Genomic DNA, 21637 nt, shown 5'->3' with positions numbered 1-21637 from the left:
CCTATGATAGCCTTTGCAGTAACATGCATCCACACCAAATACAGTCCACAACCAGCAATGTGCAAAACAGATGATTCATTTCAACCCCAATACGCCATCAAATTGTTCTACAAAAAATACTTTCTGGAATTGCGAAGAACGCAGTCATTACACATGGCACCACCTGGGTATTTATATTTTATTACTGAAAATGATAAGACAGTGCTGTTGACAATACTGTATCATTCTCTTCGTTTTTAATGTATTGATGGTCAATAAGGGCTGGCTGGTAAACGATGGGAGAAAACCAGGAGCAGACTTGCCTCTTTCAGCTGAATGTGACCTGATTGGCCTGGGCCTGTATTTATCAAACTTTCCACAGAAAAAAGAGCTGATGCAGGAAGAGGTTTTCCCTTTAATATTTTTTGCAGCTAAGGCAGGGCTATCTAGTTCTGGTCCTGGTGGGTATTAGGACAGCACAGTTTGCCGATTTTCCTGCTCAGATACCTCTACTAAATGTTGCTGTGGAGTTGAATGAGCTGAGTTTTAGCATGGAAATGGTCACGCTGTGCTGGTCCCTGGCCCCCCAGGACCGGAGCTGGACATCCCTGGACTAGGGGCAAAGGGAAGTGATCCTTCATCAGCGCTCTCACTCTGCAGTGACTGATAGATGCAGGCCCAGGCGCCTGAGAGCCATACTGTACAGTGCAAGTGTGAGTGGTGAGTTGGCCTGGATGAGGACAGTCAAAGAGATGGACTGAGGGACTGGGGCCGATGAGAATAGCCATAGACATCAATACAGTTACAAATCAAGTGTCCAAACGTTGCATCAAACCTGCTGTGCAGTTGGCAGAGGGTGGGCGCGCTTGCACAAAAGGGCTTTAACTCATATATAGCTCACACTAACTCTCTATACTAAATACCACCACTAAGGATGAGTCCAGCAGTGTTAGACGGCATTTTTTTTCTTTTTTTTTTTATCTTCTTCAGGTAACTAAAATGTTCCACTCTGCATGTTAATATAATCATTTCAAAAAACGAGGTGGGGAGGGTTTAAATGGTAACAAGTACACAAGCTGACACCTTAAAAACAGCAGGGTGTTACTGTACTGGGACCTTTCGTGCTCACTTAGCCAGCTTTCAATCAAGAACAAATATATCTTATATGCAAGTTTAATGATAACATTAATTATAATCAGAATAATCTGCCTCATGCCTTGTAAAATAGGAAACAATCGGAGCCTGCAACACCCACCCACCCAAAAACAACCTCCCCTTCCCCTCCCCCCAAAAAATTTAAAAAGGAACAAAAAGCAAAAGAGCATAATGGTTCAGGAATCAGTTTGGCTCGAGGGATCCTTCCTCCTAATGTGTCTTTAGGCTCAGCTGGCCTGGGTGAAGAGGATCCAGTCTCTTGAAGAGTAGCCAACATTATGGGATGGGTCTGGTCTGGCTTGTTTGGAGGCTCAGTGCTCCAGGCCATGGTTCAGGGCAGGCCCAGTGTTCGGGAAGCTGGGCTGAGTTGGGATGACATGGGCCGCGCTGCACGGTTGTTTAAAGGGGGGCAGCTTCTCCAGGGGCTAGTGCAGGTAATCGTCCACGGAGGCGAAGGCGCAGGAGCCGATGCCCGTGCGAGCCATGAGGGCCAGACACTGAGCCGCCTGACCAACCGCCTGAGCCAGAGGGGGCTGCTTCGGCAGGTTATGAGTCTCTGCAATATACACATATACATATGTTTCTCAGCTCTTTGTATCATTCAGCTATTACTTAGAGGCAGATAATATGGCTAAAATATATCATCATGATACTTAAATTTTTAAAATACAATATGCCCAGATATTTATCATTTCTGACATCTGTTAAGTTGGAACAGACAATAAAAAAAAAACAAAAAAAAAAACGATAGTGCCACCTTAAAAAAATACTACTGAAAATTATGAATACAATGATTTGTATTCAACATCACATACTGTGCTGCCCTAATTCCAATTAAACAAGACTAATGCTGCTCTATTTGTATTGAAACACATAGTCAGTGTTCTTACCGACAATAGCAATGTTGTGCCAAGACAGGCAATTTATCACAATAACACTAAATATCATATTGCCCAACCTTACTACTACTACTACTACTACTACTACTACTACTACAGGGCTATTCAAGCTGGGTTCATTTTACTCGGCTAAGGACTAAAATTAAAAGTAATTGTCGATAAAGATTTTAATCCTCTACAAATCTAAAATGTCCACGATTTTAACATGTCCGGCAGCAAAAATAATCATAATTCTGGAATGAGTTACTTTCTGCAATTTGCTGAGCATAGAGCTCCACCGGTAATAGCTGCTCTAGCTGACCCTAACAGAAATGTTACTAATAAACACAGTTGTGCTCCATGATGTTAATGTTACTGAGTGTGGTATTTGTCATGTAATACTGGTGTGAACATTTGGGCCAAGATGTGTTAATACATCTGTGGGAATTTGGGGAACTTGTACAGATACTTTTCCCCATGTGGATCAGCCAATCAAATCCCTTAAAAATTCTAAATCTAATGCAGCCCAAATAGTGCTTAACTTTGCTAAATGTTTATCTACTTTTGACTAATTCAATGAATGTTTTCCCAAACAGACCCAGTACTAGCCTATAAAACAATAGGTGTCCATCTCTGATCCTGGAGTGCCTTAGTCCAGCACAGGTTGGTGATTTTCCTGCTGAAATACCAGATTCAGAAATCACTCATCAGTTTTAGTAGGTGCGTTGGTGTAGAAAGGTCACCAAACTGTGCTAGACTACATGTCCAGAACTGAATATCTACGCAGTGCTTTTCAACCTATGGGCTGTGGTGATACTGCTAGGGAGCTGCTGAAAGTCCCTCTATTTATTACATTACAGACAATTGAGAAAACCATTAATTTAAATATTACAAATGTTACTTTTATGATAACTACTTGCAAAAATTAAAAATCAAAAATACATAAATATAGTCCAACAGGTTACACTGATTATTGTGAAATATTTACTTGCATTTGAAAAGTTTAGGCCGGTTGAAAAGAAAGCTTTTGAGGATGTTTGTGTGGGTCATGAGTTACAAAAGGTTGCAAAACTGCTGCTATAAGGAATTTTCCTGCTGTTAGAATATATGTGATAATGTGACTCTTTTTCCAAAAATCTTTGTCGTTAATTTACACATCACTGGCACAGATTCCAGTGGCTCAATAATATAATTTGTCAAAAAATGTTCTGTAGGTGCTACAGACACAAACGAACAAAGAAGGAGTGCCTTCACTGCAGCCAGGTCCTTGCAGCAGTTTGTATCAGTTTAGTCAGAAGAACTAGAGGGATTTCTTTTTTTCTGTTACTGCTTTGAGCAGATGAGTCATAGTTTATTCTTATTTTCCATGAGATGCACTGCTGACCAAACTGAATGCAACCAAGAAGGCTATTTCAAATAATAATGAAAAATAGTTATGGCTTCCTTCACCTTTGCTTCAGCTGATTGTAGAGATTTCCTTATTTTTCAGTATTTGTTTTTGTTCCCTTCCTTCATTGTCTTTTGCTTTATTCTTTTTCAAGGTACTGTATATTTTCGGAAGAAAACCTTGTATCTCCAAAGTGGTAACTTTACAGGAGAAGGAAAAAACCTACTTTACTTTTAGTGTAAGTCAATGGAACTGTGTGCAGCTGTACCTAATATTGCACTGTTGAGTGTGGAGCAGACAGGCTCTCTCTGAATGGAGTCCAGCTGGTAACCCACAGGGCTGTTCCAGGGGTCCGAGTATGCTAGCAAACTGAACGCGTCCTGTACAAGCAGAGAGGGAAAGCAATTAGGCCAATCCACAAACTAAGACCAGATAAAAAGCTACATTATAAATATAAAGAAGGTAAAGATAATTCATTTTCATTCATTTTCAGTATTCATTCATTTTAAAACCAGTATTTGTTAAGGAAAATGTGTACCATTGGAACAGCTGACATTTGATTCTCCTTTTGTTGATGTAACCATAACACATTTTCATAAAATTTGTTTTTTGCCTTATACATCAAATTCTGGGAGGATTTCACTGTATACACCACAAAACGTTTATACCAGATCCAAAACTGTACCATTAGATGTGTTTCATTCTGGATGAGTAAAAAATTAAACCTGACTAATAAGTAGATTGAGAGTTTAGAGGTAACCTGTCCACTTACTTTTAATCCCATTATGCCAAAAACGTAACTGCAATAATGCCAAAGCCATCTATGAGAGGCCTCAATACATGCAAAATGAGAGACCTTTAATTTTGGGAAAGTAGAAACATGTATTACATTAAAAGAAGAAAACCTACCATTTTTCTACAGCAAATAGGTTAACTCAAACTGCCACTGAGTGCTGATTGGTTGGCAAGATGCCTCAGCTCACTGACTGAGTAAAGCAGTTCAAACTCACTGATGTCATCAATATAAAAAACGCACAGTTACAAAGTCCTGTAATTGGACTTGAAACGTGGCGCAGTGCTGAAATTTTTTGTGTTGAGGAAAGAAAGAGGATATTTGTCCTTTAAAAAGAATTTACCATTTACCATTTAGCACAAAAACTGAATAGGCCCACATCCATTGTGGACTTTCTCATGAGCACCCTGCAATACCTGACCAGATAATCAAGCAGGAATTCTCTGGTGCTGGTACCTTGAGCATCTTCTTGTTGGCGGAGTTTTTGCCTCGTTCCCGGCGGAGGTGTTCACTCATGCTCTGCAGCTCCCGGCCGAAGTGTATCATCCTCTCAATAGCAGCCTGGCTCCCCCCGCACAACTGCCTCTTGGACTGAGCTGACTCCACTTCTGTGTGAAAAGCATTTATGTGAATAACTAATGACATTTTTTGGAGTTTGTATCATAACTTTCCATTTTTCCTTGACCCATGCCTTGTCTCTACTGTGTTTTTAAAACACTTTCAGCAGTATTTTAAATGTGAGAAAGCTGCTATTTCAATAAAAGCCATCACCATTATTATCATTAGTCTTACCCATCTCTGCATCACAGTCCTCGAGGTCAGCTCCGTGTGTGGAGCTTCCATTCAGGAAGCCATTAGAGGAGGACTCAGACACTCCATTAGAGATATGATCAACCTCCATCTCCACATCATTACTACAGAACAGCGAAAATTAACAATATAAGTTTTTTTTATTGCTCATTATGAACTGTTTTTAAACCTGTGAACTTTAAATGGTCCATTTTGTGTTAACTTGAAATGTCAAAAGTAAAAAAAAACACACACACACACACACACAACAACACACACACACACACAACACAAAACAAAACAAAAACAATAAGAAAAGGCAGGAAAAAACAGAGGGGTACTCTAATACCTCCAGGGTTGAGTGAGAACCACATGACAAATGCATCAAGGGATAGTTCACCAATAGTTCACAGATTAAATGAAAAGGAGGAATTTCTCTCAGCATTGGTGTCAAGAGACAAACAAAAAAATATACAGTAGACAACATAAACCTATATTAAACAGAATAGATGTGCAGAGAATAATATGTTAGATCTATGTTTGTTAAGGGTGTAAAACAATGCCTCTATCTGTATCTGTACAACGCTCCTAATTTCTGTATCTGTATTTAGGGAAGTAGGCATGGCCTAAACTGTTTTTTTTTTTGGCAAATTTGCATTAAGTTGTATTTATAGTTGACAACAGCAGCCATTTGAAAATATCTTATCAGATGTAAAAAAAAAATTATAAAAAATAAAAACATGCACTGTATTTTTTTTTTTTTAAGTTTATATTGTTTTTCCCAAAATGTACTCAATTGTTTTAGTTTTTGGAGAAACCAACGCTGATATGCTACTCAGTGCACAACACATGGTCTGAGTGGGCTATATGGAGTAGCAGCTCTGCTGGAAAGTGACAGAGGGACATTATAAATAATCTGAAAATGTATTCAGTCAATAAATACATGAATAAAAGCTTATTTCTTTAGTGAATGTTGGGCTAGTTTGTACATAAATGGTTTTACAAGACAATGCAGGCTAATGGAGCAAAGCACTGACAACAGACAGGCTTCGTCCGAATATGAGACTATAGAACTTAATCAAGCAGACTTTACAGTGAATCTCGAGCTCTTGTGTGGCATGGGGTGGGTTTTAAAAAACAAGTAAATTGCAAGTACATCCCTGATGAGCATGTGTGTTGATGACCATACCTCAGACCGGCTTGCTGGGTACGGCTGCCATTCAGAACCCCAAGCTCGCCGCTGGGCATGCTTACGGGACACGGCTTGTGACCATGTGCTGAAGAGTGGGCTTTACTGGATGACACTCCATTACAGCAGTTACTATCAAAACCTAGTGATTGAGCACAGCACACAGTTATTCACACAAAATATGAAGACAGTTCACACAGTAATGAAACTCCAAAATATCTTTAGACTGCCATGTATAGCCATAAGGTCACAGCTAACCTAGTGCAATATATATTTAAATATTCAGTAAGTAATATATACCTGACAGGTATGCCTGAGAGCTAGTGGGTTTGTGGGTAGGGCTATTGAAGAGGCGAGGAGAGCCAGGATAGCTGTCCTGGGACTTTGGGCTCCGCCCACCAAGACAGCGCACCTCACTGTCTGTCCCATTCACCATCTCTATGAACTGCCTGACTCTGTGTGTGGATATCAAGGATAAATACGTTATGAAGAAAAAAGCAAAATCCACCTCCATTAAACCTCAAAACCCTTCTATAGGACCGGGAGCAAACGTTTAACCATGCCACTTACTTTAACATGAATAAAAGGTCAGGGTTTCTTTCCAGCAGATTGGGGTAGAGCTGTTGAGTGGTCTCTATAGCTTCCCCCATTCGGCCAGACAGGACCAACTTCTGGATTTCTGCAAAATCATGTGAGGATTCGTCAATATATCTCCACCTGGAGCATACCATCTGTTCCACATTTAATCACAGAATGAACTGAGAAAAGCTAAAGGGCGTTTAAGCAGGTGTGAAGACATAAGGGGACTCACTCTGTCTGTTTTTGATGGAGGCGAGCTCCTCGTGCACAGCCTGGTCAGTGGACTTGGCAAAGGCTTCAGCGGTGGCACAGTAGCTGTGGTGAACCAAGTAGGAGGCCACCATCCTGCCAACAAAGAGCAGAGATTACAGACGTGCCATGATTACAGAGCAACAAATCAAAGTGGCCTATATTACATTTAATGTTTACTTGTTGCTTTTGTTGCATGTAGCTTGTTACATTTTTGTTTGTATGATTAATCTTAGATATTTCTATTTACCAGTTTAGCCTGCCTGATTAATGTAGTCTTCATACTGCAATTATACCTGATATTAATTTCTCCTCCCTTTCTTACACAAAACATAATAATAATAATAATAATAATAATAATAATAATTGTTCCCCCACCCACTCTGTCATGGTACAGCTGCCAGAAAAAAGTAAGTGAACCCTTTGGAATTACTTGGATTTCTAATTACTACTAAAACATGGTCCAAGTTACAATTATTGATAAACACAATCTAACTGAACTAACACAGAGACAGTCGTTTTTCTCATGTCTTTTATTGAGCACATTCAGTAAACATCCACAGTTCAGGCTAGAAAAAGTAAGCTTCTCTAGCAGTCATCAAATCATAAGATTTGCACCATGCTGAGAAGGTATTTTAAACCATTACTCTCTGCAAATGTGTCTTAATTCATCAGTATTTCTGGCATGCCTTGTTTGCACAGCCCTCTTCATACCACAGCATCTTGTTGGGGTTAAAGTCAGGACTCTGACTTGGCCATTCCAAAACTCTGTCTTTTTCTACTATTCTTGAGTTGATTACTTGTGTGCTTTGGGTCATTGTCTTGTTGCATCATTCAAACATCTCTTCAGCTTGAGGTCATGGTCTTCTGCTCTTACATTCTCCTGTAAAATGTTTTGAAACACCTTTGTTCCTTCAATGATCGCAAAGCGTCCAGGCCCTGAGGCAGCAAAGCAGCCCCAAACCATGAGGCTCCCTACACCACGCTTCACAGTTGGGATGAGGTTTTGGTGTTGGTGTGCAGTGTCCTTTTTCCTCCAAACATAGCGTTATGCATTTGTGCAAAATGCTCCACTTTTTTCCCTCATCAGTCCATAGAACATTTTCCAGAGTTAGTGTGGAACACCTAGGTGGTCTTGGGCAAACTTTAGACAGACACATGAACAAACGTTTTTGCAGTCTGTAGAGTCTTCTGTAGGGTTGCTGTTACCCTTGGACCTTTGGGCTCTTTCCCACCTCTTTCAGGATTCCCTGTTGTGCTCTTGGAGTGATTTTAATAGGACACCCTGTCTGGGGAGAGCAGCAACAGTCCTGAATGTTCTCCATTCGTAGACAATTTGTGCAACAGTGGCTCGATGCACACCTAAGTCTTCAGTAGCCTAAAGTAGCCTTTTCCAGCTTCATTTGTCTCTACATGTTTTCTGAGGTCTTCTGAAAGTTGTTTGTATCAAGGCATGGTTCACACTAACTTTTCTTGAAAAGAACAGATGTCAGTAACCACCTTCATTTAATGGGCAAAGCACCTGTGAAAGCCACACTTCTAATTTCCTCTTCTTAATTGAAATACCATTTGCCAATTAGCTCTTACAAGTCTTTAACACAGAGGTTCACTTCCTTTTTCTAGCCTGCACTGTGGATGTTTACTCAATGTGCTCAACAAAAGACATGAAAAGTAAAACTGTTTGTGTGTTACTAGTTTAATTAGATCGGTTTTGTCTGTAATTGTGACTGTATCTTTCAAAACTACTCTCGACAAAAATACATCCACGTGTTGCTGAAGAGTGCTGAGGAAAATGGGGCGGGTGTTGAGATCAGTCTGATGGCCAACATCAGGGACTGAGCCAATCTAGTCACTCCCCTGCACTATAATATAGCTCATGTCTTTTTATGTACACTGGATACTATACTGTATACTACTAGCTCATAGTATACAGTACATACTAGTGCAGCTTGCAGTATGAAGTATAGTAGTATGCCGTTTTGAGTGCACCCTAGATCTTTACGTGAGTCATGGGTGTGCAATTGTGTCAGTATCTACATGAGGGGCGCAATAACGATTTGAGAGGGCTCAGTTGCTGTGGGTCCCAGCATGACCGACACCACCAGACTCACTTCTGAATCATAGCCTGCCACTCGCCCTCCCGCTCGCCGATGGGAAACTGCTCGATCTGAGCCTGGATCTTGGTTCTCCACTCGCGCATGTAGTCTTCTATGTCAAACACAAATGGATGCTGCCCAAAGTTTGCATCCACAACCTCCCCTGGTGTTTGGAGACCCACTGTCGGGTACAGGTTGGGCTGTGGAATGAAAATATTTGAATGAAAAAACAAAGATTAGTGCACAGTTAACTTCTCCTGCTAAGTCATCTTCAACATACTGTTCCAATGTGAAATGTTTTCCCCAAGCACACACACTTTAAGAAAATAGGTTTTTCTGTGTCTGTGGCCTTTGTAGCTAAAGATGACAGGTACAAGGGCAATATTGGCCGTTCTGTGATGATGTTTTCAGGAGAAATAACTCTGGGAGCGCTCGTGCTTATGGTCCAATAAAAAGAAAGGTCAAAGCTGGAAAACTGCACTTCACAGCCACACTCTGAGAAACATGAATGCTGGAGCCATGCCAACTCTGTTTTCGACTCAATGGATTATTGTTTTAGGCCCAAACAGACCTTCATTCTGTTGGCTAGTGAAATACTTAAGGCTTGTTAGTCCACCCACTTTAGCAAAGTCTAGGTCTCCATGAAAAGACTGGCTGTGTATATGTTTCAAGATTTTCATAGACCAAGGTCACTATATGAGGAAGAAATTACAAATTAGTGTTCCTGATGTCAACATTAAGATACAGAATGAAAAAAAGACACTTACTGGTAAATCTGTAAAAGCTATACCTGAAAAAAGACAACACATAATACAGTTAATCTCTACATACATTATAACAATTACTTTTGTTACATGAATGAAAGTAATGTGCTAACATACATATTTGTTCAAATAATTCTGCAAAATATTCAAGATAAATGCACAGGGGTAGAGATAGCATTTCAATAATACTTAAATTGTACCCAAGTGATTTAATATTAGTCATTAATAGGGCTGCAATGAATATTCAAAAATTTGATCAATTTAACAATATATTACGTTGAATAAAATATTTGAAAATGAAAAAGATACTCGAATAACCAACACATTTACCACTTTTGTGAACCCATGCACTTCAGCAAGGAAACAAATACTAAGCTTGTGTAGAGTTGCCAGCTCTGCACATCGGGCACATTGAAGATTGCGATTTAGCGCAACTTATGAGACTCGCAATTCCACACTTTTTCTGAGTATAGTTCAAATAAGCTTTCAGATTGCTAGCTAACTAGCTAGCAGGCTCTCAGTTGCATTTATTAGCATCAATAAATGAGAGGATACAGGCTGGCTAGTATTCCAGAATCATAGAAAAATTATTCAGACTGCAACATGCAATAAACTTTTCTGCATTGCTTGTGACTGTTAAAACAGAGCCAGAAACCTGTTCAGGGTTGCCAGATTGAAAAGGGTGCCTAGTTTAGCATTTTCATGCAATTTACCATGAAAATAATTATTTATGATGTTTTCATTACCTTGTATTATTTCAGTTAGGTTTAATTCAAATGGAATAAAAATATGTATACAACAGTGCATAATAATAATAATAATAATAATAATAATAACAATAATAATAACAATAATAATAATACTATTTTATTCAGTTATTAAAGTGAAACATAATTTGAGCCTTCCTTATTACAGAATATTTGAACACTGGAGATAATATCCATCAGAATATTTGAAAATGAAAACACTGGGAGTTGCAGCTCTGGTCATTAATGTGTAGTGTGTCATGTCCTAAGTCTGTAGATTTAGGCTGATTCAGGAGTTTTTTTTTACTTGGCTATTTTATTTTTATTGAACTTTCTCTAGCAGTCTCTTAAAAGGAACAGTTTTACTAATATCACCTAGATACTTCCAATACATTCATTATTGGCCAGTTTCCCAGACTTCTATTTAGCCTAATCCTAGACTAAAAAGAATTTCCAATGGAGATTCACCACTGGCACTGCAATTAGGTCCGAGACTAGGCTTAATTCATGTCTTTAAAAAAACAGCCCTGTATGTTTTCAGAATAACTGCCACTACTTGCAAAATTCTCAATAAGGTAAAGGAAGATAAACGGTACGGAGGAGCTCAAGCGTGTCCTGCAGGACGATCAATACGCAGAGGGAGAAGAATCATCAGGCAGAGGGGTGTTTAAGGTCAGTGCTGGTTTGGGTTCAGAGTGGAAGTCGGGAGTTATAGAGAAGGCTAATGGATTCTACCTAGACTGTGACCATTCTTTGTGTAGAAGCAGGTGTTGTTGATGAGGTTGACGCAGCAGCCAATCACGTCGCCTGTCGTGAACGTGGGTCCATACGGCTGTCCCGTGCCCGAGGAGCAGAAAGAGTGGCCGTCATCACCGTGGTAACCATATGAGTGTTTGTCCCAACCTGAGAGGACAGAATGATGGCCAGATACTTTAGCATTCAGTGAGCTGAAAGAAGCAGCACCCAGAAATGAGGAAAACAAGTGTTAATCTCAACAACTCTATAATGATCCTTTAGGAAACAATTCAATGAATCATGAAATCTCAAATTTGCCCACAATTTGATTCACTTGAGATTATTTTTTGTATGATCCTTTAAAACACAATGTAGAGAAAATACACAATATACAAATATGGAGCAATAATTTACAAAGCAGTAAAGCCAAAGTGTAAACAGCATTATTTGCTCTATAATGACTCAAACTGGAATTTAAAATTCTTGAATGAAATCACTTGTCTGTTTAAATAACAGATAAAGTGCTACATCAAAAGTAAAGGGTGGCTGGTTATTCAGTACAATGAGTCATGGGTAACTATTCTTTGGTGTTTTTGTACAGATGCAGTAGCATTCAAATACAGCAAAGAGGTATTTACCTGCCTCATGTTATTTACGTCATAAAAATTCAACACAGATTGGTTAAAATAATAATAAAAATTGGCCGACTGCTGCACGTTTGGAACACATTATCGGATTTTTATGTTAAAACAACTCTCAGACCCATCATGATTTTCTTGAAAGATTCTACATTTCAAGAACAAACCATCAATCATTTTTACAGTCATGTATTTTTTTTTGGAATTGAAAAAATGTCAACCGTTTCAAACATTTGACAAAAAATAAACAGTACAGGCTGCAGTCATATGCAAAAGTTTGGGAGCCTCTGTTCAAATTATATGCTTTGTTGATATTCTATTGAAAAAAATGTAACACATCCACCACAGAAAACACACTTCTGCCCATTTTAATGCACAATTACTGTTTATTTGCTTAATTTAACATATTGTGAAAAACAATAAAACATTAAATATGGCCTGTGCAAAAGTTCATTTTATATCTGATGTTTTATTTTTTCCCCAATATGTTAACATACATAAAAATGTTGCACTAAAAACTGCAGAAAAATGCCTTATTTAAGTATGTTCTCTGTAGAGCAGCGGCTCTCAAACCAGTCAAACTGCATGTTTTGTTAATTTACTAAAATAAGTTAACACATCCTCTACAGCAGTGGTTCTCAAACCGGTCCTCCAGGACCCCCAGACAGTCCACACTTTTGTTTTTAACCCAGTTCCTAACACAAAAAGATACAGCAGAAATGTGGACCATCTGAAGGGCCCTGAGGAAATTAACAAAACGTGTAATTTGACATGTAAACATTTACATATGACTGAATATTGTACATACTGAGACACAAAGAATAAAGGCACAGGCCTAGTTGTGACAAGTACACCGTGTGTAGGCTACATCCACATTTAGCTAAGCTAACATTGCTTATGAATGTGGACAAATACGAGAATAAAATTGGAATGTAGGCTATAGAAAAATTAAAATGAAGAATCAATCATTTTACAACCATCTTGGCACTCTGAATCAAAGACAAACTGAATTGTCAGGTGCTTAGTTGTTTCCACACCCCAAGAACTGTATTGCATTCTGGCCAAGAAAATGAGCACATAAATAACTGAACATTATTCTAATATATATAACAATTATAATCAATTCCAACATCGAACTGCCCTCATCACGTTGATGCTTCACAATGCACTGATGTATTTTCACACCCCTAAGGGTAGGATATATGTGGGGAGTGTGCTTTAGGCTCTTATCTCTTCAACAGGCTGCAGAAGACCCTCCCTGTGTCCTGTGATTGCACAAATGGGGCTGGGTGTCACCGCGCTCTGCCAAATTGCTCACACTGCATGCATCTGAACATACGACCCTGACGCATGACTGTCAGCACAGGGAGTAGGGCTGTCCTCCAGTGTGGCTGAGTTCAACCGAAGGCCTTGCAACTAAACATCAACTAATAACTCTCTCCAGTCCATACAGTCTATATATGTAAACTAAGCTGTGAAACAAGCCTGTATTGATTTAATTATTTCGATGAGGTCATGAAGACTAACACATTTGCACACATCCAACTACTCAGCTTGCAGAAGTTTAGCCCCACCTATTCATGCAGAAGTTTTAAGGAGTGTTTCAGCTTGAACTGTGTTTTGAATGAGGCACAACACAGAGCAGGCTTTCAGAACACAGCTCATTTACATATATATTTTAAAGGCACAGTAACAAAAACAGGCTGTTTAATTCTAAGGAATAAAGAAAGACTGGGAAATGAATTCAGACTGTTTTTGGTACATAATACCACAATGACATTATAAGTGGACCTTAAGGGGGGGGGATAAAAAACAAAAACACTGTAGAACATGGGCTCACTGCTACTGAAATCAGATTGGCAAATAATTGCTTTAAAAAACTGATCAGCATCCAGCAGACATTTACATTTGACATATTAGAAAGTGATATTTGATGATGTGCTCCAGAAGAGAACATTTAGGTGACGTTGGACTACTGCACTAAAATGTCTGCATTTTATCCATTTCATTGCATTTGTAACTCCTAAATCTCAGTGTTACAAAGTAGTCCTTTGTAGTCCTAATCTCTTCATTACAGAAACATTTAAGTATTGGCAACAGCGTTGGCAAACATGTACAACCCCATTTCCAAAAAAGTTGGGACACTGTGCAAAATGTAAATAAAAACAAAATGCAATGATGTGCAAATCATTTAAGCCCTTTATATCGTTGAAAATAGCAAAAAGACAACATACCAAATGTTGAAACTGAGAAATTTTATTGTTTTTTGAAAAATATAGGCCAATTTTGAATTTGATACCAACATTTGTTCCAAAAAAGTTGGGAGGGGGCAACAAAAAGCTGGCAAAGTTGTGTTTAAAAAATAAAAAAATAAAAAAAAATACCTAGTGGTTCATTGGCAACAGGTCAGTAACATGATTGGGTACAAAAAGCATCCCAGAGAGGCTGAGTCTTTCAGAAGTAAAGATGAGGAGGGATTCACCACCACAAGCAAATAGTGCAACAATCAGAGAATGGCATTTCTCAATGTAAAATAGCAAATAACTTTTGCTTATTATCATGCACGGCACATAATATCATTACAAGATTCAGAGAATCTGGAGAAATCTCTTTATGAAAGGGTCAAGGCCAAAAAAACAGTATTTGCTGGCCATGATCTTTGAACCCTCAGGCATCACTGCATTTAAAAATACTGATTCTATAGAGGAAATCACTGCATGGGGTCAGAAACACTTCTGAAAAACACTGTCTATGAAAACAGTTTGTCACTGCATCCACAAGTGCAAGTCAAAACTCTAAAATGCAATAAAGAAGCCACATATAAACAGGATCCAGAAACGCTGCCACCTTCTCTGGGCCTGAGCTCATTTAAAATGGACTGAGGCGAAGTGGAAAAATGCCCTGTGGTCCAACAAATCAACAACTGAAATTCTTTTTGGAAATCATGGACACTGCATCCTCCGGGCTAAAGACCACTCAGCCTGTTATCAGTGCACAGTTCAAAAGTCAGTATTCATGATGGTACAGGGGTCCATTACTGCACATGGCATGGGTGACGTGCACATCTGTGAAGGCAGCATTAATGCTGAACGATATGTATACATGTTTTGGCAACATATGCTGCCATCCAGACAACGTCTTTTTCAAGGAAGATCTCGCTTATTTCAGCAAGACAATGTAAAACCACATTCTACATGTATTACAACAGCATTGCTCCATATTAAAAGAGTCCAGGCGCTAAACTGAACTGCATGCAGTCCAGACCTGTCTCCAGTGAAAACATCTGGCGCGTTATGAAACGAAAAATACTGTTCAGCAGCCGTCCCAACTTTTTAGGAATGTGTTGTTGGCATCAAATTCAAAATGGGCATATATTTTTCAAAAAATAATAAAATTTCTCTGTTTCAACATTTGATATGTTGTCTTTGTAGTATTTTCCTCTACAAATATGGTTTACATGATTTGCATATCATTGCATCCTATTTTTATTTACATTCTACATGGCGGCCCAACGTTTTTGGAAATGGGGTTGTACATCAAGGGATATCGGCATTGGCCTATGATTCCCGTTTCATTGCATCTCTACCCTATATAGGTCTTACAGTCACAATACATGCAGCTTTGCGCTATGGTACAGAGCCTTGAATGAGAGTCATTCAGGCATGCTATGACTATATGAAACACATGTACATTCAGAAGACTCCTCGCTGAAGAGGTGTCATCTGAAATATTTTAAAGCAGATGTTCTTTGTGATAGACAATTCCAACTAAATTTAAATTCCACAGTACTGGACAGACAACATCAGTAGCAGATAAAGAAGGTAGAAGAAACATAGGATCAGATTTCACACATGAAATCTGATTCCTTGCTGTGCCTGCAAAAACTTCTGTGTTTCACAATACAGAGAACCATCAGCATCGTTAACTGGTGACAAGACGTATATTCACATATTCTAAAGTTTGTCACCGTGTTCTCAGCAGGAAGAAGTTCTGACACTTCTCAAACCTCATGTCACATTTTGAAAGGATTGGGGTTCCATTGGACTTTGAAGCATGTTGTATGGTATATGTGAAAGCAGTTAGAGCCTCCAGGAGATATGCATCAGTGAACATAAAGCAACCTAAAAGTAATATTTTGGTAAAAGGAAGTGTGGTTTGATCATTTTACAATAAAACAAATTGCAAGATTCTGTGACTGTTCCAAAGTGATATTAAGTGAAGTGAATTCTCAAGGTTTAAACTGTCGACTGTGGAATTCACAACTGATCAAACAAAAGGCCTCTGAAGTTTTTTTGCAGTCAGTGAATTTGTCCAATAAGTTTTGCCTATGAGCAAAGTGAATGACCTTTTGTCCCGTTTCCATTTTCACCCGGAATGTCACCGGGTCCTCTCAATATAATTGATTAGCTATCCTCTACTCTTAAGATAATTAACAAGTCAAAATACACATAAGCTAACTAAACCTAGGCCATTGGTCCAGGTAAGCTGCATTTTCTACACCGCTATGTCATGCAAGGCTGTTCCAATCAGAAGGATGCTCCTAATATAGCTGAGAAATGCAGCCTGCATTCTCACAAATTTCAAGGACACTACTGAAGAATCCTTTGTTTAAAAAAGCCACTAAATTATATAAGGACATATATAGCACACTATTTCTTTGGTTGTGTATGTGTTTAAGAGAATGTAACCTGAACGCAGCGTGTGAAATGTGTGCTTCCAGTTAATTTAACAGTTTCTCGCTTACAATACAGAATTTAATTACAAACAAATTGTTCTGCCTGACCCATATTACATAATTTACATTAGCATTTTGCTTGCCAGCTTATTCACATTAACAGTGTTTTCTCCTTTAAATTTTATGTGCCAAATCATTTCTGATGACGTGACAAATCATCCTTGGAAAATGGTTCCATTTTTCATTTTGCAATACAAACAAGGAGCCTTCATAGGAAAGTCCTCCCAAGAACCCACCTTTCTTGACTGTAGCCTAGTTTTTGGAACACAGCTGTAGGATGCTATACTGCCAAAGCCACTGGACTACCCCACCTGACAATGTTTGCTGGTTTGTGTGGGGCATTTTGGTGAGGTTGCCAGTCTTATGATTTCAATTACATGTGCAGGAGTTCTAGCTTAGGTAGCATATGTAGAGGTGGGCGATGGCAAAAATCTCATATCGCGATACTTCAAGAAATGTTCACAATACACAATATGTCAGTATATGACAGTATTAATTTTTTTAGACATATGATCAGTTGGAACAGAGAAAAAGGAACCAATAGTGCTGCATTTTAAAAATTACTATCAAGAACTGTGAACGCAGTGATACTTATTCAGTACTAAAAGGGACCAATTTTGCTCAATTTATAATAAAAAAAAGTTGGTCAGTGTTCTACGAGTACTGATGATGTACACGATACATTCAGAACTAGTTACCTCTTAAGCAGGATTTACAAATGTTGTATTTATTGTATTGATATTATTGGTTAATATTTTTCTATATCTGCTGGCACATGGTGACAAACAAAAATCAGAAGGCACTTCAGAGATGGGACAAAAGTTACTACACTTCAATCAAAGATTATGAGAAAAATTTTGAGAAGAGATTATAAGAAGAATTCTGAATTAACGAATACCGACACAAATATCCCATTTTAGCTACTTCTCGTATCTCATATTTCAAATAACACAGTAATGTTTGAGGGAACTGTCCATAGTATAAAACATACAGTCTTGAGAACTTGTCAGATAACTGCAAAGCATGATGCAAGTGATTTCCAAACACAACCAGACAAAAACAGCCTAGAACCTGTACTCACCCTAATGCTTATGTCAAACTTTAAAATGACAGCACGTCCTCAGAGGCAGGCCACAGAATAGGACGTTAAACATAACAAGAATGCAAAGGAAATATGCAGTCTTGCTCCCTTGGTCTTAAAACAAAAACTGCATTTCTGGCCCTTTGGGAATTAAAGAATCCAATACAACTGACTATGTTTCAGCTAGACAGAGGCAACTATCCTGTTCAACCAGACAAAAGTTCCAAATACAAAAACCTGTTTTACCTGGAAGTCTGTTCATGTTGACCCCCTGGGCAGAGAGACCAATTCCCATGTACCTGAAAATGAGAGACAGACAGACATTATAAATCTACAAGAGCGGTAAAATGAGTGATAATCACAAAAAGGCTGCATTAGACAAAATACACTAATGTACTGTGACCGTTACATATTCTTGTGTCTTGGTGCATTCCAGGTCAGGATGTGCCCAATAAACAAACAAACTTCCTTACCCATCTCGTCCTTTACTGATGATTTTCACCTCAAAGTAGTAGACCCCACAAGCAGCCGGAATAGGGTGTGTTGCACGAACAGATGCAGCATCTTTAGGGGTCTTTCCATGACCTACAAATTAGCAGAACAAAGACAATCAAAACCACAGCAGATGAATTTTACTGCTGACCAGAAGATGGCTTAACTGTTAAAAAAAACCTTATATGGGTATCAGCTTGATATGCATAAAAATTTTGATGCCGTGTTACTGATCACATGTTCAGTAGACATGTTTCTTGTTTTGGCCAACAAGTTGAAGTGCTGATGATAATTTTTATATATGACAAGGTCTGTTTTTATCAATCCAGTAGCAGCTCGGGGTTACGTTTGGATATTAAGCACTTAGATGGAGACAGAGGAAATATTATGAATACTATATGTTTATTTGTGCTTACCCCTGATGGGTATATAAAGGGAGTCTAAACTATAGATACTAGTACCTAAATGCACATTTACGTCTGTGTAATGGCTATGTGAGATTAATTGTAGACCTTATCAACATGTGGGAGAACCCCAAAGAAAGCTAAGCATCTAAGTGACTACACTATTATTTAATAATAATAATAATGATCATTTTTTATTCATATAGCACCTCTCTTATACCCAAATGTGCTTTGCAAACGGCTGACAGTTTCAAAATACAGAAACGTACAAAGTCAACAAGTAAAATATAACCAAAGACACAGAAACAAAGAAACTAATATAACACAGATGCAAATGAATGCAAGGTATTTTATCACACAGTAAGTGGAAAATCAATTAAATCAATTAAATCAATGAGAAACAAGAAAACTGAGAAAAAAAAATACAAGTACATATAATCATAAACAGAGAAGAAATATAAGGGAAGATTAGGATTAGGAGAACATTAGGAGAACAAAAAACAGGGAAAGTACTGGGTGAACAGGGACCTATTGGGCTGAATTCTGAAGGCAGAGAAGAAAGAAGCAGCAGTGAGGAGATACTGATCCAGAGAAAACTGTTTTATAATTGAGGGCCAATGACACTGAAAGATCTGCCCCAAACGTGGACAGTGTAAAGGTAGGCGACCACAAAGAGGTCAGCCTCTTGCTCGAATGTCTGTTTTCATTACTCCGTTTTACTGTTTAATATCTTGCCGCGCCACAAAAACAACTAACCTGTGGTCAATTTAAACCTGTATGCCAACAAAATGTTCACTGCCTCAGCCTTAATGGCCTTTACTGTATATAGCTATTTTTGGATGCAAACAATGGGATAGCATTTACCAAGTGGTCAGAGCTCAACTACTTAGAATTAGTGAAGTAGTGTCAAACCTGTTTACAGTAGCCTGTAGCAAAAGGCAAAAAGGTCATTGGTCGCCCAATATATGAGTCTCCCCTGAGGCAAAAATATCTTACCAAAATGAATAAACATAGACTTCATGTAATTACTACTGAGTAGCTAAATAAATTGCCTCAGCTAACATTTTGCGGCCTCCCTTGCTGACTGACTGAGTTGAGGAAAATGGCTACAGCCCATTTGGCACTTGAGCGAGTTGAGTACACTGAAAACTTGTTTAGCTGGTTACCTTGTTAACCTAGCGTCTAACCATAACGCCTTTAACCCGAGAGGGCCCACATAAACCACCACCACCATGTCCGTTTCTTTATACCTCTTCAACACATAATAATAAAACAACATGAGCGAGTGACAGTCAGAGCCAGAGCAGGGCCCTGCTGAGCTGGTGGGCTACTGTGTTCAGTCAGGCAGCTACAGCGGATCATCCGCGACTTTGACTGACTGACAAGCTGTTATTATGAGCAACGACTCTCAAGTCAAGAAAAAGTGCAGGAAATTGACCTAGAAATCGGCAGCTAACAGAGGTGGAATGACTCATTTAGCTTAGTGCTACTTCCGGAATTCATTGAAGACTCTGCTTAGCTGAAGTTAGCAGGCTGGCTAACTCTGAAAACTTGGCTGAAGCTCCTGTCCAGCCAGAGACTGCTGTCGTAGCGTTAGCTAACCTAGCTAGTAATCTCAAATAATCTTCACCTTGATCAGTTACATTGACACAACGTAGGCTGTACCTCCCTGACCAGACATACTAACAGATTCGTTAGCCAAACGAACCGTTTACTACATAGTTAATGTTGTCTTGTCTGTTTTCTACCAAGGTAGCCTAATATGACAACGCTGTAGAGGCAGTAATACCTCATAAGTTACCTATAGTAGCAACGCTAAGCTAATTTTGTGCTTTACTTCCACTGACTTGGTAGCTAATTTAGAGGCAAACTAAGACTCGGTCATGTCGCAGTACTAGTTATCCAAGCTTAAGAGGCTAGCGTTAGCGAGTAAACATTGTGACTAGCTGGCTAACGTTACTTGAACGCTGGCGAGGAACTTGGTTTAGCTCCACTGCTAGCTAAGTTAGCCATCCAGCTAACCAGCTCTGTTGTTGTTGTTGTTGGTGTTGATGATGCGCCGGAGTTTACCTTTGTAATGCACCCGGAGATTGTTCTGAGAGAGGCCGATGTAGCTGAATTTGTCCTTCGGGCTCCACGATCTTGGCAGCGGCGTCTCTTGTTCGTTGACGGCCGGATAGAGGCGCCTGAGCCGCTGGTTTAGCTCTTTCTCCTGCTCGTTTAGAGCCGAGTCCCCGTGAACAACGACCGACATCAGAAAGCCGCAGCCCGATGACGGTCCGGACATCGCGATCGGATTCCTCCCTTCAACACCAACCGCGCACCAGCTACTCTTAGCTGGACAGCTCTCCAGCAGTAGCCAGCGATTAGCTGCGTCTACTGTCAGCCGCCACAAGACACGAACAGACTGAGGGTTTCTTTGCCTTTTTATTTCTCTATCCGGTCCGCTAGCTCGCTAGCTGTGAGAGCTAGCAGCAAAGCAAACAGCTCCCTGGCAGAGACTGGCGAAGCGAAGAGGCTCCTCGGTCCGTTACGGCGGAATGTCGATGCTACGAAGGCGACAAAATCCAATCCAGAAAGTTGAATCCAGCTGTCTAGGACGACATCCAGCTAATCGATGAGTGTCATTTAGAGAAAGACATGGAGAAAGCGCAGTGGACGTCTGAGCCCGATCTTTTGTTTGTTGTTGGTGAGAAATCCGCTCATCTGATTGGCTCTCGCAGAGTCCAGTCACACTTCTGGAGGAGTTGATAGAGGAGCAGCCTGTCAGTAATATTATGTGCTAGCGGTGGGCGATGTGGCAAAATTAATCACGATACTTCAAGACATTTTCTCGATACACGATATGAATCACGATATTCACTGACAGGATGATATATGATATGATAGATACGATATTTTTCCTGAGCTGGTAAGTTGTAACAGACTAAAAAGGTGTGTACTCACAT

The 21637-nt window shown here is 39.3% G+C and overlaps 1 protein-coding gene across 2 annotated transcripts; it reads right to left on the bottom strand.

The window, feature by feature from the left end:
* Positions 1-160: 160 nt before the first annotated feature.
* On the bottom strand, positions 161-21388 carry ranbp9 (RAN binding protein 9). 2 transcript variants are annotated; one of them, XM_036596169.1, is made up of 14 exons: positions 20760-21388; positions 18267-18378; positions 18040-18092; positions 11340-11507; positions 9862-9884; positions 9110-9294; positions 6982-7094; positions 6741-6849; positions 6471-6625; positions 6171-6312; positions 4985-5106; positions 4649-4800; positions 3668-3779; positions 161-1690 (listed from the first exon to the last, which is right to left on the bottom strand). In XM_036596169.1, exons 1-14 carry the CDS (start codon positions 20974-20976, stop codon positions 1560-1562), a joined length of 1794 nt encoding a protein of 597 aa, XP_036452062.1. In that variant the 5' UTR covers positions 20977-21388; the 3' UTR covers positions 161-1559. The 2 variants fall into 2 exon arrangements, with proteins under 2 accessions (XP_036452062.1, XP_036452063.1); XM_036596170.1 differs by having other exon boundaries at positions 4649-4797.
* Between the last annotated feature and the right edge of the window lie 249 nt (positions 21389-21637).

Source organism: Colossoma macropomum, unplaced genomic scaffold (assembly GCF_904425465.1).
Source record: "Colossoma macropomum unplaced genomic scaffold, Colossoma_macropomum, whole genome shotgun sequence".
NCBI lineage: Eukaryota > Metazoa > Chordata > Actinopteri > Characiformes > Serrasalmidae > Colossoma > Colossoma macropomum.
This window is presented reverse-complemented; position numbering and strand designations above follow the sequence as displayed.